This window comes from Antechinus flavipes, chromosome 3 (genome assembly GCF_016432865.1).
Source record: "Antechinus flavipes isolate AdamAnt ecotype Samford, QLD, Australia chromosome 3, AdamAnt_v2, whole genome shotgun sequence".
NCBI lineage: Eukaryota > Metazoa > Chordata > Mammalia > Dasyuromorphia > Dasyuridae > Antechinus > Antechinus flavipes.
Window position 1 is genome coordinate 599,143,997 of NC_067400.1, and position 19,894 is coordinate 599,163,890.

Genomic DNA, 19,894 nt, shown 5'->3' on the forward strand with positions numbered 1-19,894 from the left:
AGGAATAATAATAACTGGATTGTTGGGGAAGTAAGAGAATCTGAAAATGTCTCATGCAGGTGGTAAAACCTGAGTTGTACTTTGAGAGAAGTTTGGGATTTGCTGAGGCAGAGGAGAGAAGGGAAGAAGAGACAATCTATGCAAAGGAACTGAGGCAGGAGACAGAATATTGTATATAGGAATGGGCCAATCTCAATGGAATGGAAAAGTGTGAAGGGGAGTTACTAAGCTTAGAAAGGCAGATGGGAGAATGTCATCTTGCCCGATCACTCTCGTTAACATGTGCTTGAAACTACTTTGTACTATTTTTCTTTTATTTCTGGTATGCTTCTCTATATCTATATTATATTTCCTCTAGTAGAGTGTAAAACAACTCTTCAATACCAATATGGTCCTGGGCTTGGCAGACACATGTGGAATTGTAAACACCAGATCCAGAAGGAGATACAAACCCTCCATTTGCGGCATCAGAAAACAACAAAAACAAAAAATAAGCCCTTCCCATACAAGCCAGAGACCTATATTTTCTGATGAAAACACACATACAGAGCACTTTTCAGGTGGAAATCAGATGAGCAATTGGAAATCAGGTAATAAATACTATTCTAACTTCAGAGGGAGAAGCACTATGAGTAACTGAGAAGAGAGATTACCCTAAGTGTGGGGGAAATGCCACGTCCTTATGAATCAGCATGTCTTTGGGCAGTTATAGACATTATTAGCTAATGAACTTGCTGAACCACTGACAATTATGTTCAGGAACTCTGGGGGAATTTTTTTTAAGCACCAGGGAGGATGGAGGCTTTGTGGGACTTGGTGGAGGCAATGGAGTGTGGAAGCTGTGTGATGGCTATATCTAAGTGTCAGAAACTGAGTTCTATCCTTGGGAATTCTGGAAATAGCTCAGCTCTGAAATCTGCTCCCCACCTTCTCCCGCCCCACATTCCCCCCCCCATCTCCCTAAGCTGGGCTAAGCCTTGGATTTCACACTAGAATGGTTCTGGTTTGTGGGGAGTTATTCCAAGACATCTTCCCTAGAGCTATCCTGTTGTAATTCATTTCTCCAGCTTGATCTCTGAGTGCCAGGATAGCACTGATTGGCTTTGTCTTCTCATCTGTCCGGGTCCTCTCATGTCTTCCCCCCTCCCCACAAAAAAAATTCTAGATCAATAGAATGTGCTAATGGGCTGGGACCATGTCTGTAGTGAGTCAACCCAGGGCAACTGTGAATCAATTAGGTTATCAACCATTTATTAATCACCTACTATGTGCCAGAAATCGTTTGGCACTGGAGATACAAAGCTAAAAAATAATTAGCTCCTGTCCTTGATGATTTTTCAATCTATGGGGAGAAATAGGTGGGTGGAAATATGTATATATAGTTTAGTAAACAGGTCACTGACCCTGTTAGAGCCATGAGGATGGGTTCAAATTGTGACTCAGATCTTATGAGCTATAAGTAAGTAAATTACAAAAGTAAGTAAAAGTTAATAAATTATTTAACTATACCTGTTTCCTTATCTGTAAAATGATTGGGGCGGGGGGGGGGACATTGAATAGTCTCCATGGTCCCTTCCATGCTTTTATAGAAATATATCATATTCTTAAAAAATGGGGATAATGGTAACCTATTTCCCAGGGTCATTGTAAGGATCAAATGAAATAACATAGATAAGCATTTTATAAAACTTAATACTAGCTATTATTAATAGTTGATAAGTTAATACAAATTATACACGTACAAAGTAAAGATAAGGTAATTTTACGGGGAAGCTTTCATGGATGGGTAAATCAAGGAGGGCTTTGGGGAGGAAATGGCATATGACCTGAAACATGACTCTCCCCCCCAAACACAGTTCAGACCCTATGTCAAGAAAAAAGGAGCCAGCAGTTCATGGATAGGGAGGTCTAAATAACGTTATAGGAGTGGAGGGGGGAAGGTCAAGAGTAAGAAGTAAAAGGTCGAGGTCTCCAAAAGCAACAACAAACCCAAGGATGCTCTTTTACAAAGAAAGCAACACAAATGACAGGAACCCAAGAACACCTATAGATTATCTGGGTCGTCTGGCACACACACAGTCATCTCTGTCGATGTCTCATTGGACAAGGAGGTAGGAGTCTGGCCCGCTGACACGAAGGGAGCAAGAAGTTATTTACCAAATAATCTAGGGTCCATCCAGTCCTACTGAAGGTCCTGCTCTCTGCTCCAAACAATCTCAGATGTCTGTAAGTACCATCCCAACCCTTCATCACCCCGACCAGAATATGCACCGACAGTCCCCGGATTCAGCCTCGCATCGCAAACACACTGGAATGTGGCCACGTGCCCAGACCCAGACACCTTCACAAGCAATCTAGGACATGTGCAGATGCTCTGGGCACCGCTTCCCATTTCAGACAATCTTGGCTACATACAGATGCTCTCAGGTCCAATCTTTTTATTTCAAAGTAGGACAGTAGAGTCTCCCAAATTCTCCCTTCATCCCAAGCAATCTATAAACTGTACACACCAGCCCGTGGAGAGTCCCTCATTCTAAACTGCCTGAATTATGTACAGGCATACCCAGAGCCAAGTCTCACCCACCCACCCCCAGCAATTTCAAATGATATTGGATCTGTGGACATATCTAGACTTTTTGCTCCCAGAGGGAGACACTTGGATTCTCTTCATGGCCAGCGCTCTGTCACCAACAATCTAGGATGTACACAGACACACCCAGGAGCTAGCTGTCTACTTCAACAATCTTGGATATAGACGGACACAACGTGGGCCAAGCCCTTCATTCCAGTCCCACCTGAAGTCCTCAAATCAAGAAGATTCTCTAAGTCACACAATAGAGAAGATGAACTATAGAAACTGCCTCGCGCAGGTGACCATCTGGTAGTAGATCCCTCCTGGAATTGTTCCCAGGTGGAGAATGAGGTTCAACGGGGCAGCTGGTTCCGAAAGCCAGCTTTCTCCATCGGATGTGGAATTTCAATTACCTGGGACATGTGGTGTCCTTTTTTCTCATGGTGGACATATGGAAAGCGCCAAATGCATTGTGGGGAATATTTGAAAACCCTCATTCTCTTCTAGGAAAATTCATTTGGAAAGCAGCAACAACATCAAGCTGGCCTCAATCCTGCTAATAACACCTAGAGAAAACCAACAGCCTTTCAAAGCCAGTCAAAACAGCCTCATCTGACACCCTTCCACAGACTTCCCCATCCATTTTCTCTCTACGGGCTTCCTGAAGCCAGACACGTTCCAAGCCCCAAAGACAGAAGGAGAAACCCAGCCACCTACCTGAAGGAGCCAGTAGCACCTCCGGTGGAAGGTGGGGATGATGGAGGAATGGACATAACAGCCGTACAAGCACTAGGGGAGAAAGGAAAAAAAAAGATAATTCAGTCAGATAAAGGGAGAATTGAACAAATGAAGGAATTCACAAGACAGGGTGGTGAAACAGGCACACTAATACATTGTTGGTGGAACTACAGGCTGGTACAAACATTTTGGAGAGAAATAGGCAGTAAGAAAGACAAAACTGATCATACTTTTCAACCCAAAGATTCCAGAGCTTTTATTCTATCCCCAAAACAGCATTTTAAAAAATAGACCTATCTGTACAAAATGTTCATAACTGCTTGATTTCCAAAAGCAAGAAATTGGAAACAAACTGTACATCGAACAATTGGAGAATGACTCGATAAATTGTGCTATATTCATGTAATGGAATCTTATGGGGTTGTAAAAAACAAGAAATATGAGACATACAAGAAAATACAGAAAGACATATATGAGGCAATGTAGAGTGAAATCAACACAACTGGAAATATATACACATTGAATGGAAATACATATTCATATACATACAGATATATGTATCTATATGTATATTTTCAAAGAAGAAAAAAAGAAAAGAAAAAGGAAGGAAAACAGGGTAAAATGGGGTGGAATTTCAGATCGACCTGGATGAGGACAGATAAGAAAAATCACCATTTTCGCCTAGATATCGTCTATTAAATTGGGTACATCCCTACTCCTCAGAGGCTTTTGAGCAGAGGCTGGGATGAACACTTGTCTGCTTGCTTAGTATCCTGTAGAAGTTTCTCATTTGCATTTCTTTGGACTACATGGCTACGGAGATTCCTTCTGACTTGGGACTGGTTCTTTTTGTCCTGGTCTGTTAAAGGCTGGGGGTTGGGGAAGCAGGAATTGGAGAACATTTTCTCCCCACATTTTACATGCTTATCTGATTGATTTTTATGTTATATATTTTTTGAGAGCATTGAATTTGGTGTCAGAAAGGCTGAGTTCTAATCCTATCTCAGTGATATAATGGCTGTATGATCTCAAATTACTAAACCTTTCTGGACCTCAGTATTCCCATCTGAAGGCAATGATGTTGGATTACAAGTCCACTAAGGTCCGTTTCATCTCTAAAGCTGTGAATTCTTTTTAAAGTACAAGAAGAAAGAAGGTAAAAATGTCTCCTTCAGAGAAGGGATTGTCTTTTGCCTTCCTTTGTATAGCCGGCACCCTGCCTGGCACATAATAGGGGCCTAATAGATCCTTATTGACTTGGCAAGGCAAGCCTGAATGGTTTACCTTCCCCCAGTCCCATCTCATTCCATTAAATGAGTATTTATTAAACACCTACTGTGCCCCAGCCACTGGATTTGATGCTAGGGAAACAATGAAGAGAAAACAGAAACAATCCCTTTCCTCTAGAAGACCTCAAGTGAATGGGAGCCCATTACTCTGTCATTTGGCAGGAGTCTGTATGGCTAATGACAGTCACCGAAGCAGGAAAGCTTATTCTCTTGTGTGGGTTGAACACTCTGAAAGCATTTCCCATCACAGGGTATTGGGAGACAGGTCAACAATGTTGGCTTGAATATATCTCCCCCTCACTGATGCTTTTTAGGATCCTTCCATCTCTTCAGGCTAAGGGGAGCTCTGGAGGAAGCGCTCCCCCCCAAACAAATAAAACGCACCTTTCAAAACTTGCACAGCACTTGGTTTGTACCTCACTTAGAGTGGTAGGCCAGTAGTTGGGGGCAAGTTTCAGCTCAGGCCACAAGACCTTCTGGGTTGGGTCTGAGGATCTCTGCACTGGAAAACACCTCAAGAGGAAGGTGTGTGGACAGAGGAGCAACATCTGTGAGCTGAGAAGCCCTGATGAGATGTGACTACAAAGTTTATTTTTCTCCCCAAGTTGTGAGCCTGTTTTTTCCACTTTGATCAGTTCTAAGCTTTTGAACAGGTCATTTTGCTCCTGTATCTAGAATGAGTCCCTCATCACCTTTGCCTTTTAGGTTCCTTCTTGTGCTCCAAGGTTCAGCCCAGGTAGTGCTATCTCCAGGAAATCTTCCTAATTAGGAAGTTAGGAAATCTAACTAATTAGAAGTGTCCTTCTCTCTTCTCCAATTTTCCTCTAGGCTAGAACAGGGAACTTCTCTAATACCCACACCATAGGATATAGAGCTAGAAGGAACCTTATGGAACATCTTCTAGTCCATTTCTTCTTATTTTACAGGTTAGGAAAATGAGGCCCCAAAAAGTTGAGATTGGACTAGTGCCACCCAAATTGTGTCAGGGATGGGATTTTGAGTCTAAATTCTCTCTGTCCAAAGGATTCTACTCTGTGTGATACATAGAAAGCTGCTCTCAAAGCCAGGAAGACGCAACTCCAAGTTCCATCTCTGATACTTACTGGCTGTGTGACCCTGGATAAGACATATAACCCCTTAATACCCTTTAAACTGACTACGCAGAATGGGGAGAAGTTTCCCCATATTGGAGAGAGTTCCCTATACCTATGAAATCAAAGGTCCAGTCCCTATGCCAATCTCATCTGGTCTGGAGTTCACATTACCCCTGTGACCATACTACCTTATATTATACTTCTCTCGATAAATATCACATCCTCCTTCCCCCCAGTAAAATGAAACCTTCTTGAGGATAGAGATTTTTTTTTCTATTTTGTTTTTGTATCCTCAGAGAATAGTTGACCATAGATACTCAGTGACTCAGTGTTGAATCTGAATCTGTCTTGAGAAATTTGAGCAAGGGAAAAAAGTGCTGCTTCTTAAAGGGTCTGCCTTGAAGGACAGCCTTGGGTAATAATAGTTTCCTTATTATTGCAACTAGTTTTATTAAGTCCTGTCTGACAGATCTTGACTGTGTGGCCTTGAGTAAGTCATGGGATCAGAGATTCAGAGCTAGAAACATTTGAGAAATGTTTAACAGCAGTTCAGGGATGGGGTTGGTCGGTTGTATGCACAACATATGTTTTAGTTTAATCTGTATTATGAATAGTTTTCCTATCACTTTTTTGTGTGTGAGGCAACTGGAATTAAGTGACTTGCCCAGGGTCACACAGCTAGGAAGTGTGAAGTATCTGAGGCAGGATTTGAATTCAGGTCCTCCTGACTTCAGGACAGATGCTCTGTCCACTGTACCATCTGGCTTCCCCTCTATCACTTTTTAAAGACTAGACAATCAGCGTGATAATAAATCCACCCCTGATTTGTAGCACTTAATAATTTCTGAATTATGAGTGCTCATACTGAAAATTTAACAACTGGCTCTCACAAGCTGGTAGGAGCTGACTCCTGCATACCTCTGACTAGAGGGAACCTTGGAGGTCCGATGCCTCATTTTTCAGCAAAGGAAACTAAGGCTGAGGAAGTGAGGATTTATCCCAAAGTTAATATTTAGTGAATGAAAAACATGACTCAACCCTAGTTCCTCTTACTTCAGACCTAATACTTAGCATAGTGCCTGTCACATAATAGGCACATAAAAATTGGTTGACTGATTGATTTCCAATATGCTTTCCTAATCTCCCAGTGCCTTGGGCAATCACCTAAGATTATAAATTATTATAGACAGCTTCCTGATCCGCACCAGAGAGAGCTTTCGCTCTGCCTCCCATTGTGAAGACATCATAGATCTGACACTGCCTCTCTCAATACCATCTTACACTTATCTAGTGTAGGAGTTTCTAATCAGGGTGTGTGTGTGTGTGTGTGTGTGTGTGTCAAGGTCACACAGCTGCTGTCTAAGGTCAGATTTAGATGCCCAGAAGATGAGTCTTCCTGACTCCCTCCCAGAACTCTGTGCACTGTGGCTGCCCCCTAGGTTAGATGGACAATTTTTAGCCATTCTTGAGTTTTGCCTGTAAATAGGGCTGCCCCTCTATGACATGCTAAGGTCTTCACGTGCTCCTATACATTTCTTCCAAGCCCAAGTCTCTTAATAGTAAGACTATTCTAATAACGCAACATTGGCAAGGCAATACAGGACACCCCGACGTACTTTCCCTGATTGTACTCCCTCCCCTTCCTCCCCGTGTTTTAATTGCATGGCATTTGTCCTCGACTTTCCTAAATCTCCAGAGGTAACTGCCCATTGGTTTTAGATTTAGAAGTTTGATTAAATATTATTTATGTCCTCCCTCCTCTCCACCAAAAGAAAAAAAAAAGTCCAAATGTAATTTGGTTAGGAGTCAATTGTAACCCTGCCTGTCTGATTAGCGAGGTTGAAAGAGAAATCATTTTGGGCTCAGGGATTTCAGCAGTAAGAAAATCAGATTTCCAATATGTTAGAACTTTTACAGACTGCTATCAACTGGGACTTGAGGCTCCGTACAAACCAAACAAACAAAGCTGAAATTAATTTAAACGATTCCCCTGCAATTCCTGCCCCCAAAATGTATTTATTATTAAGAAGGCAATATTCTTTGCTGACTTCCTGGATTTTCAATATAGCGTATGGGTGCTTGATAACTTACTCTCTCTGACCAAAGGAGATTCATGCTTGCTTGTTTCCCCCAAATGCAGAGTCCCCTCAGCCACAATCGGCTGTTTGCCTCTGGAATTTGCATGCTCTCCTCGGCAACGGCCTTATTTCTAGCGTCCTTTAGAACAAAATTCAATCATAAATTGTTGAAAACGGACATTTGTCAAGTTATTCTGGGGGAAAAAACTTGGCATCCTTCATTTTCTACTACTTATTAAGCTTTTGCTATGATTCCCCCTCACAACTATCTTGTTTAGATTCCATTCCCTCTTCCCTCTTTGCCATTTCTTTCTCCTGGGCTAAAAACAAAAGTGAAGGATTACAGAGTTTCTCTTAACAATCTAAGGACCTGGAAAGTACCCCCAAATGTCTGGGGCAAATGGCTTCCAATGACACCAGAAACTGCCATTGGAAGAACCATTGGATGGGAAGAAACTCAGCTAGAACATAGCTGTGTACATCTGCACTGGAAGATGGTAACTTTCTATTTTAGCTTACTATTCTTGCTAAGGGTGGTCAGTGGTCAATGTCCAGTGCCATTGGGTGCCCTACGACAAAGCTCCAGAACCCCCACCAAAGTTACAGCTCCGGACAGTTTCTAAAATCACTTTCAGCAAACCACATACCCATCAGGGGCAACTTTCTGGAAATGGGGTCTGAGGATACAAATCTCTAACTAGGTGGTGCAATGGAGAGAGCATCTGGGGACAGGAGTTCAGATCTGACTTTAGATACTCACCAGCTGTGTGACTGAGAAAATCATTTCACTTTTGTTTTCCCCAATGTCCTCATCTATAAAATGGGGACAATAATAGCACCTATCTCGTAAGGTAGTTGTGAGGATAAAGGGAGGTGATCATTGTAAAGGGCATAGAGTAATCAATATATAAATGTTAGCTAAATTAGTTAAAATATTATCGTTGTTGTGATTGATGATGCTGATGATAGAAAAAGAAAATTGTTGGAGTCTAAATGCCTAGGACCCTGTTAGGCATTGTGAAATGTTGTTGTTCAATCATTTCAATTGCATCCAACTCTTCATGACCTCATTTGGGTTTTCTTAGCAGAGATACTGAAGTAGTTTGCCATTTTCTTTTCCAGCTGACTTTTTTTTACAGATGGGGAAACTGAGGCAAACAGAGTGAAGTGATTTGCCCAGGTTTATACAGCTAGTAAGTGTCTGAGACCATATTTCAACTCAAGTCTTTCTGACTCCAGACCAGGCACTCTATTCATTGCATTAGCTAGTTGTTCCATTTATGCAATTAAGAACAATATAAAAGGCTGCTGTCCTAAATCTAATTTATCCAGAGACCACTTTTTTGAAAATTTCCCTCTGCAACCCAATTGAGAATCAGAAATGGCATAAAAAGGTCAAAGAAAATGAGTTTATAGATTTAGAGCTGGAAGGAGTTTTATACCACATAGGGGCTAAAGCCCTCACTTCGAAGTTGAGGAAATTGAGGATCAGACATGGATGTGACTTGTCTGAGTACCATCAGAGGAAGTAGGAAAGTCAGAATTTGAATTCAAATTCTCTAACTCAAAATCCTGTATTTTAAGCCCAAATAGATGTCCCATACTCCTAAGTGGAGATATCAATCACAAGGTTCCCCTGAACCCCATAACACTTTTAAATGATGTGTGAGACAAATTAAAAAGTAATTGGGAAGTATTTAACAAAATAAAATTAAATATAATGAAACAAAATAACAAAACAAAGTGAAAATATAATAAAACAAAATATCAAAACAAACAAAACTAAATAAATAACAAAACAAGATTAAAATATAATAAAACAAAATAACAAAGCCAAATAAATGAACAACAAATAACAAAACAAAATAAAAATACGATAAAGCATAGATAGCATTTCATTTTAAGCTTAGACTTTAAACATTAAAAGTAAGTCAATAGGATGCCTGTAGGGATCCTTATTATGATTTAGCTTCTATTTGACAACCCTGCTCTGGGTCATGTATTTGACTCAAAAGAAAACCTTTCAAAGACTACCTATTTCTACTTTATAGACTATTTGTGCCTAGCTCGTGGTAGAGCCTTTCAACCTTGTATTAGTCCGATCAGCCACAATCAGACACACTGTACCTTGACCCTAACATAGTGATGTGATTTGGATCCTCTTCAAAAATGAAGGACAAGAACCAAACACATTTCCAGCAGGGTTGGTTACCTAGTCGCCTAGGTTACCTTAGCATAGAAACAACCCATCAGGAGGGGATGAGTTTGCCTTCAAGAAGCAGGAGTGCTGACAGAAACAAAAAGGAAGGGGGAATTTAAGGGATCTGAGAAAAGCTATAAAAAGTGGACAAAAAAACCTAAAAAATCATAGCCATTCCAGGTAGAATAAGGAAAAACAGCCCATCCCTCTTTAGCAGCTCTGGAAAGTTTTATTCTATTATGGCCCAATATAACAATTCATGCTTATGATGATCATGGGTGATTAATAAAAGATTAAATTATGGTCAGTGTAATCTGTTTAATAAGATAAGTAAATATAGGGCTAGCAGCTGGATCTGTGATTTTACTGGTGTAGGGAACTCCCATAAGAAGAAATGAGTTCTACTAATGCAGGGCGGCACTTTCTCTACAATTTACAGTCTTAAAAAGCTTCCTAGAGCACAGAGAGATTAAGTCACTTACTCATATATAGCCAATGTATGGAAGAGGCAGGAAGTATATAGTATACTGATTTCCATATAATTTATTACTTTGAGTACTCCTTCTACTACTTACACATCCCATCCTATGTCATTCTTCTTTTTATCCTCCCACAATTCTTCTATAGGGGGTCCAAGGAACATGCTGAGGGTCTTCATCCAGCTCTCTTAAAATTATGGAAATAACAAACGAGTCCATGGAATATCTACTCATTCTCCATCACCCTTTCTGGCTCATCTCTTCCACTTGTCTTTATTAATAGCTATCATAACAGTACTTTGGATGTATAATTCTTCATAATATGATGTAATTTATTTATGCCCACAATACTTCTCTCTCTCACCTTTTAGGTGCTCCATCATTTAAATTCTCCTGAGACTATGATTCAGAGATAGCCCCCAAAGAATTTTGGTATTAAAAGGATGAACCATTGTTTCAATGAGATGCTTGGAGTGATTAAAAACAACCTGATACCTTGTTATTGCAGAGATTATTTTCAAGTTATCCTTTCTATATCTTGATTAACTACATGTTGTTTCCCCATGAAACTGTCAGCTCCTTGAAGGCAAAGACTTCCTTTGTATCCCCAGGGCTTAGTCCAGTACCTGGCATAAAGCAGGTGTTTAATAAATGTTTATTGACTGACTGGAGGTAATGCTGTGCTTAAGGAACCCAACTCTGGCAGGTTTCCCCATAGCTTATTATAGGAAATACATAGAATATAAGTTAACATGTGTCTGCTTTCTGAAAGTTAAACTAGTTAAGTTCAGAGAGATTGATCCTTAGCAGACTAGCCATTTGGTGATGAAGTCTTTGGCCATGGAAACCCATGAAACAAAATGGCTAAATTTGGGGAAAAATAGTTTGGAACTTAAAGAGATAAGCCTCAATTATTTTTAAAATGAATTAATGCCATTGTCTCAAGGCTACCAAAAACATTAGACTTTATTATCATTATTATTATTATTATTCCTGTTATATGAGAGAATAGATTTAGAACTAAAATGGAATTTAGAGATCAGAGTCCAAATCCATCCTTTTATAGGTCAGGAAACTGAGGCTCAGAGAAACTGTTACTTGATCAGGATAAAATGGCTACTAAGTATCTGAGACAGAATTTATACCCAAGTTTTTTCTGCTTCCACACTGTGCATGATACCAACCAATAGCATCACAGATTTAGATTGTTAAATTATCTGTAATCCAACCCTATGATTTTACAGATGAGGTAACTGAAGTTCAGAGATTACTCAACTTTGCTTAGCAAGAAAGAGAAAAAGGAAGAGGAGGAGGAAGAGAAAGAGGAAAAGGAAGAAGAAGAGGAGGAAGAGGAAGAAAAGAAGTAATAGAAGAAGAAGGAGAAGAGGAGAAGGAGGAGAAGGAGAGGAGAAGAAGAGAGGAAGAGAAAGAAACAGGAGATAGAAAGACAAGGGAAACAAAAGAGTGAGTGAGCAAATGAGACAGACACAGAAAGAGAATAAAGAGAGAAACTAGTCAATGATAATACGAGACCTTCACTGTTTAATAATAGTAATAACAATAATAACACCAAATATCTATATTGTGCTGCATAGTTTATAAGAATAATACTCATTTATAGCATGCTTTAAGATTTAACACATTGTTTTCTTCAAAAATGTTAGGTGAGGCAGACAATCCCTGTTTCATGATTCCCATTTTATATTTGAGGAAACTGAGATTTTAGGGAGACAAACTGATTTCTTTCTAGTTTGCTGCTACTGCTCCTAGGTTGTTCAGTTTTAGGGTCATCCCCCCTGCCTCTCCTCCACCAGTAGAAGGAACACTATTATTTGCTTTCAGTCCCTTCTATATAGAAGTCTTTTCCCCAACAAATACAAGTAGTCAAATGTCTAAACCCATTCATACTCCTTCACAGTAACCTTTCTGAGACTCAGTTTCCTCATATTTTTAAAGGATGAAAACACTTGTGATCCCCTAACCTGACTGGTTATTGTGAAGGAAGGCTTTGCATTGTACAATGAATCATGACTAATCTTGGACATCTGTCTTAGAGATTTCATATCCTGCATCCCCTATCCTTGGGTTTCCCTTTTACATCAGTCACCTGATTTCTTTAGGCAACCACTCTTATAGACAGGTTAAAAAATTTGCCAGCCTGCAAATTCTTCACCATTTGTTTGGCCACCGATCAGTGTCAAGCTGGGAGTAATAGTAGCCCAAAGATGAATAGTATTGGCTGTATATTCCATTTTAGACTAGAGGTGGATTTAGGCAGCATTCTATCACCTACATCTCTCAGCTGGTACCTCCACTCCGATGTGAAAATGAGTCTTGTAATGATGATCCTGCAGTCCCCCAAGAACCCAAGGGAATGGCAACATCGTCAAACACGAAATTAGGTCTGGGATTGCTTTACTGTCAAGCATCTGTGATTGCATACAATTTGACAAAGCACCTACTATGTGTTTTTAGACAGGATGCTAGGTGCTGAAGAAAAGAAAGCCAAAAATAGAACAGTGTTTGCACTCAAAGAGTTTGTGTTGTACCAGGAGGCTACAATGTATAAGGAGACAAATAAGCATAATGCGGAGCTATCACCTGTGGTTCAGAACCCTGAATTCTAGGCTTATATGGGCAGGATCTGACTTTTGGCATCTTCTTCCCAAAATTATCTCTTTGGTTTTCATACAGATTCATCTTGACTTTTGGGAAATGTCAGAATAAAGCTTGCTGGGTATAGAGCATGGGGGCTCCATACAAGAACTCAAGATGATGAAGTACAAATGGAATACAGGGACAGCCTGCATTTTGCCACTATAGACAATACGGAAAACACAAGCCCTGGACTAGGAGGCAGGAAATCCTAGATTTAGAGTCAGGTATAGTGTCTGGCATACAGTAAGAGTTTAATAAATGTTTATTGACTTACTGAATTGGATTCAAACTCTATTTTAGACAATCCTGGGCAAGTCATTTAAGATCTGGGTCTTAGTTTCCTCATTTGGAGGATGAGAGGATTGGCTTCAATGACTTTTATATCCCCTTCCAGTTCTAAAATCAATGATTCTACCACCTATGATTCACAGAAATCCAAATTCATTCCATCCTACTTCTCTTTGCTCTTCAATAGAGTCTACTTCTCAAAAAAACTCACTTTTAGAAAAGAACTGACCTTAAGGTTCCTAGAAGGCAATCTTCTGCCATCCTCACAGCCCTACTTTTTGCCCCACGAGTCCATACACGTAGGTGACTTTATGGCACTAAATTGTGGCATGAATTTCCCTTAGTAGGAGAATTAACCTAAAGTTATAAGACAGGTAATAGATGGTATCCCAAAGCCCCTTTTCCTCAGGAGCTATACTGTCTGAACCACTGGAGAAAAGTGTTTCAGGTCCTTGATCACCAGTTTAGTCACTTGTTTAATCCTTAACCCTGAGGGCCACAGATTTAATCCTCTCTCCTAAAAGGATTATACTGCTCAAGGAAATCCCCCTTTCTCCTACAGGAAATTTAGGATCTGGAACTTTTTCCATTTTGATCCCTGGATTTCCCTTACCACAAGTGTTCTCTCAGGCTAGGAGATTATAACATTTTCTCTTGGAAGCTGAGGCCAGAATTTGGTGTCTTAAGACTGCTTCTCTCAAGCCACTTGGGTGAGGGACATGAAGTTTTCACATGCTTCTGCCTCAAGGCAGTCGTCACTGGCTAATGGGTAGAAGGAAAACCTCCTATAGATAGAACCTCAAAGGCTCAAGTCAAGTCCTAGATGGAGACTGTTAGACAAGTCCACATAAAATAGCTCTTCCTACAATATTCTACCCCCTTGTAATGGAAGCCAATCAATTTATTCCTCAATAATAAAACAATGGGGTTATGTTCTTATGTCTCTCAATGGATAGCCATTGTAAACAGACATGGCTATACTCTAGATAGGGAGCTATTCTCAAAATCCCAAATGAAGCTAATTTCAATGTAAATTCATCAAGTTGACCAGAAAACTACCTTATGTAACACCCCTAATGGCAAAGGATGAAAATAGAGAACGTTAAAACTGGGGAAAATCAGAGAATGCTCGTGTTGCAGGTAGCATCAAGACTGGGCTTTGAAGGAAGTTCAGGGTTCTAAGAGGTGAAGGTCAGGAGGAAGGAATGCCTTCCCAGGCATTTTGACAAAGGAGATAGAAGGAATAAGAATATTTAGATAATAATATATAGATATAAGATAGAGAGGAATAAAAATATATAGATAATAATACATAGATATAAGATAGAAAGGAATAAGAATATATAAATAATAATAGATATAAGATAGGAATAAGAATATATAGATATAAAATAGAAAGGAATAAGAATATATAGATAATAATACATGGATTTAAGATAGAAAGGAATAAGAATATATAGATATAAGATTAGGAATAAGAATATATAGATATGAAATAGAAAGGAATAAGAATATATAGATAATAATCCATGGATATAAGGTAAAAAGGAATAAGAAATAGGTCATTGTGGATGGAAGACAGAACATAGGATGGAGAATAAAATCAAATCAGTTTAGAAAGGTAGGCTGGAGCCAGATTACAAAGGCTTTAATGCCAAATGAAGGGCTTTGTATCTTATCTTAGAGGGAAAAAAGTTTTTGAATAAGGGACTAGTGTCATCAGAAATGTGTTTACTTCCAGTTGTTGTTGGTGGTGTTTTTAATGCCATATACATTGTATTAACCAAAGTTAAGCAGCACACCCAATTACTCAACTAGGAAGGAAAGCACAAATTGCATGGAGGATCATTCCTTGTCTGCAGAGTAATTTTCATTAGGCAAGAGCCAAGTTTTTCCTGAGTTGATATTTAGTCAATACCTAGAGTGGTCCATCCCTCTCAGTTACGGTAATTTTGCCTGTTTGTTCTCCCAACAAGTCATCCCTCTTCCAGCTTTCAATGATCCCTGATCTTCTCAGGATGGAAAGGGAAGTCCCTCCTCTCTCACCCCTACTTCCTCCATTGCCCTTTGTCACTACTCTGTAGTCTTTTGGCCAGGTTTCAATCCATGGGACAATGTTATTACCAAGCCAATTTGGAATTAATTGAGTAATATTTCATGAAGGGGTGTATCAAATCCATTCCTTTCACCCACTAATCAAAAAAGCAATCAGGTTTGTCTGCAGTGATTTGTGCCCCACAGACGACTAGTGCTTATTGATCAGACTTTGGGTGTCCTCTAGGTGTTCGGGGGAGTGTCTTCGAGACACTCAAAATTATCTCCCCAAACTCTCGGAGACCCTGAGACTCTCTGAGGTGGGTCTGTGGGATCCAAACCATTTTCATTATGCTAAAATGTTATTTGTCAATTAAAACACTCCTCTTTTTTTCTGTGTGAAGCCAGATTTTCTTCATATACTTCAACCAAAACAACACATTAAAACAGATTGAGTATAGATGCAGATAGGAGAATCCAGCTGTCCTCTATTAAATCAGACATTAAAGAGATTTGCAAAAAAAAAATGTGAAACACTGCCACTCTTTTCATTAATTTTTGTTTTTGTTTTGGAAAAGAATCATTTTCCATCAAAATGTTGTTATGTTAATTTTAATGAATAAAGACATATTTTAAGTATATGTTTTCGCTTCAAACACAGTAAATATTGATATATAGAAATTGCACAAATGAAAGTCGGAGAAGGAGCATCCTCAATAAAGTGTAATAGTGTAAAAGAATTTTAAAACCAAAAAGTTTGAGAATCCCTGCTCTGGAGGTTTGGGCTGCGAGAAACAGAATTATGTTGACATTTTCACTTTCCAGAGTGCTCACGGCCATTCGGGCTTTAGCTTCGTAGCAGTCAGATTGCAGATGGAAACTTTTAACTAGAGAAAGGAGAAAGCAACTAGATGCTTACAGGAAACTCTGGGGAACTTTCTTTTTAAGATGAAAGCAACCTTCAGATCAGTTATGTTTGGGGAATAAAGGCCTGACAGGTTCCTTTTAACATGACAGTAGAACAAGGAAGAATTTTTTCTTTAACAAATAAAAACTCAAAAGTTGCCAAATGGCTTTCGTGGTACTATGTTCTCCATTCTTACCCCCCACACCTTCTAAAGAGCGTGTGTGGGATCCAGTAAACAAGGCCTCGATTCCTTACTGACTAAGGACATCAACTCAAGGAGATAAAACATTAGAAAGAAGCATTGATTCGATTTTCTTGGAAATTAAAAAGGAAAAACTCATTTAGATAGTTAACTGCTCTACACTAACCCAGGCTTTCATAGTTTTCTCTAAGGCTTAAATTTCAAGCATTAAAAAGGATCAAGTAACCTATGGTGTTACTTTGTGGGATAAAATTCAGACTTCACAAAAGCTAGAACCAGGATGCTCTAGATCAATGTTTCCCAACCTATGCTAATAAGAACATATTGGGAAAGAATGTTCTCATTTTGTCTAGCTTATTAACACTTTCAACCAGGTCTCCTAATAGGAAGGGAACAGAAAAAGTCTCCCATAAGAAATTAACATTTGAATTGAGCTTTGAAGATCCCAAAGAATTCTAAAAAGTGGAGGTGAGGAGGAAGTACATTTCCAGTTTGGGAAACAGTCTGGGCAAAGGCTGGGAGGTGGAGATGATGAGTTTAGGAAACATATCTTTTACTTTATTTTGATCTGTTATGTCATAATATTATCTTCCATTTATGTAGCACACTAAAGTTTTAAAACTATTTACTCATTTAAATCTTATTTAACTTGTTGAAAGTTTAATGTTTTTTCTCTTTAACTTTGCTGCAGGTTCTATGAGGACAAAGACAGTGTCCCATTTATCTCTGGCTCCCTAATGGTCTGGACCAGTGAGTTTATTGTTACAGGAAATTTTGGATGAGAAAACTCTCTTTACTGATGCTGATCTGTCACCGTTCTATAATTTAGTCTTAAAGAGTCAGTCATCCTGGGAACTGAGGGGCTAAAAACTTATTTAAGACTCAGAGGTGAGATTTTAATCCAAGACTTCTTAATTCTGGGTGTGTGTGTGTGTGGGGGGGGAAATCATACTCTCAAATCTACCACTTTGTTTCTCAAACACTATGTAAATGTGAGTTTTCTTTATTATTACTTCAATAAATTCTCATTTGGCACAGTCTCCAGTCCTTCCACATTTCTGGACATCAGCCAATTTGTCAATATTCTTCCTAAAATGCAGGGCCCAGAACTGATCATGATACAATTCTAGGAGGTATATAACCACAGCAGAGCAGCAGGATATCATCACCTCCTTCATTTTGGACACTGTGCCTCTCTTAATGGTACTTGGGATTGTAGTATTTTTTTTTTTGGCTGTCATGTCAAATTTCTGATTTGTATTTAATTGTCGGTTCACTAAAACTCTCAAATTATTTTTTTTCCTTATATACCTTTCCAACTCTAAACTTACCACCAAAGTATAAGACTTAACAGCACCTAAACAGCATGCTGGTTAGAAAGCTGGAACTAGAATCAGGAAGACCTGAGTTCCAATCCAGACTCATATATTTACTAGCCGTGTTTTCCTGAGCAAGTTACTTAAAAAATAAAACAGTTATCTGCCTTAGGTTTTCCATGTCTAAAATGGGGATAATAGCATCTACCCCCCCAGGGTTGTCATAAGGACCAAATGGATTAACATTAAAATTACATGTTAACTTATATGTAAAGCATTTTGCAAACTTTAAAGCATTAAATGCTAGTTATCATCATTATTATATCATCATTACTATTTCTTTAATTAGATTAAATCAAATGTTCTAATCTTGGAATCTCAACTCTATTATCCAATGTGTAAGATGTCACACCATTGGAAAAATCTGTTTTTGATCTATTAACTGCTCTTAGAATCTGGTGATTAAACTCACTTCAAATCTACCCACTTGTATTTAACCCACATCCTTCTACTTTGTCAACAAAAATTAATTATGATAGACTTTGTCAAATTCTTTGACAACTTCTTGTTGTTGTGACAGAATGGCGATGATCAGCATCGGGAAGAGTTTTCCTATAACAATGAAGTCACTGGTCCAGACCATTGAGGATCCAGAGAGAAATGGGACATTATCTTTGTCCTCAAAGAGCCTGCAGTCAATTTAAAGAGAAAAAGCATAAACTTTCCACAAGTTAAATAAGATATAAATGAGAATAGTTAGTCTTTTATATTTCTCTGGTCTAGTATCCCTATTAAAAAATGAAATGAAGTGAATCGTATTTGGTCTGTTCTAGGGGAAGTCTGCCATCCCTGAGTGATTGCCATTTCCCTTTCTAAAGCTTTCAAACCATCCCTTTAATCAGATGCACTAGAATCTTGTCAAGAATCCAAGTCAATCTAACTTGTTCTGAGTTTGCAACTTTTTTTCCTTCATGAAACCTTTTTCCTTTTTTTTGTACCCTTTCCCCCTTTTTCGATTCTTTACTTCCTTTAGTTGCCACTGTCTTTCAGAGGCCATCGATAATCAATAAACAATCACATTTGTCCAATCCTGTAGTAATAACCTAGGATGCAGCTTATGAGGGTTTGCTGACTTGAACTAGTCAAGGACAGCTCTGTTATTTCTTACTATCTCCTCATCGCTCTTGGAGTTTAATTCCCGATTAACCTTTGTAAACTTCCCAGTCTGAAGATCATTCTCCTTGGCAGAGATAACAGAAAGAAAATAAGAAATAAGTATCATACTATCTTTTCTTCATCATTCATCAGCATTATCCCATCTACCCTGGGCCACTGTCCTATCCTTCCTTCTTTGATCTTCCTTTTGCCCCAACATACCCTAAAAACAAATCTCTTTTTGGTATCCTTAGGATTGACTAGGAATGGCACAGTTGGGTGGCGTTATGATACATAGAGTTTGGGGCGTGGAATCAAGATTCATTTTCATGAGTTTAAATCTGACCTCAGGCACTTACTAACTGTGTGACCCGGGGTAAATCATTTAACTATGTTTGCCTTCATCTGCAAAATGAGCTGGAAAAGGAAATGGAAAACCATGTCAGTGTTTTTGCCAAGAAAAGTCCAAATCAGGGTCATGAAGAATCGGACATGATTGAAATGACTGAACAACCACAAGAATTCAATGCCAAGTACAATTCACTCTAAGATTTTGTGTTCCTGCTGCTATTTTTCCAGGACCAGGCTAGCCTTTTGAATTCATCTTTCATCACCTGTCCCATTGGAGTCGACATGCCCTCTTGTTCATGAATTCATTGATGAGTTTTCCATGTATTCACACCAGTCTTCTGAGATATTTTCCCTATTTCTTCCTAAGCAAAATTTAATTTTTGTCCCAACCTATTCCTCTTAGGGTGGGACCCTTTGTCAAATTCTGTTTTTTTGGAGACCTTTGCTTAACCTTTGAAGTACACTCTCTCCAAATCAAGGGAAGACATCAGAGTAAACCTGACTTTCCTCTTCTCCATCAAAGATTCTAAAAT

At 39.0% G+C, this 19,894-nt stretch overlaps 1 protein-coding gene across 7 annotated transcripts in view; it reads right to left on the minus strand.

Moving 5' to 3' along the window:
- CAMTA1 (calmodulin binding transcription activator 1) overlaps positions 1-19,894 on the minus strand; it is a 1,246,754-nt gene that overhangs the window by 429,554 nt on the left and 797,306 nt on the right. For all 7 annotated transcript variants that reach the window (XM_051988655.1, XM_051988653.1, XM_051988652.1 and 4 more), the window contains one exon: positions 3,290-3,361. In XM_051988655.1, coding sequence (XP_051844615.1) covers positions 3,290-3,361 — 72 coding nt within the window. The remainder of the gene's footprint in view (positions 1-3,289; positions 3,362-19,894) is intronic.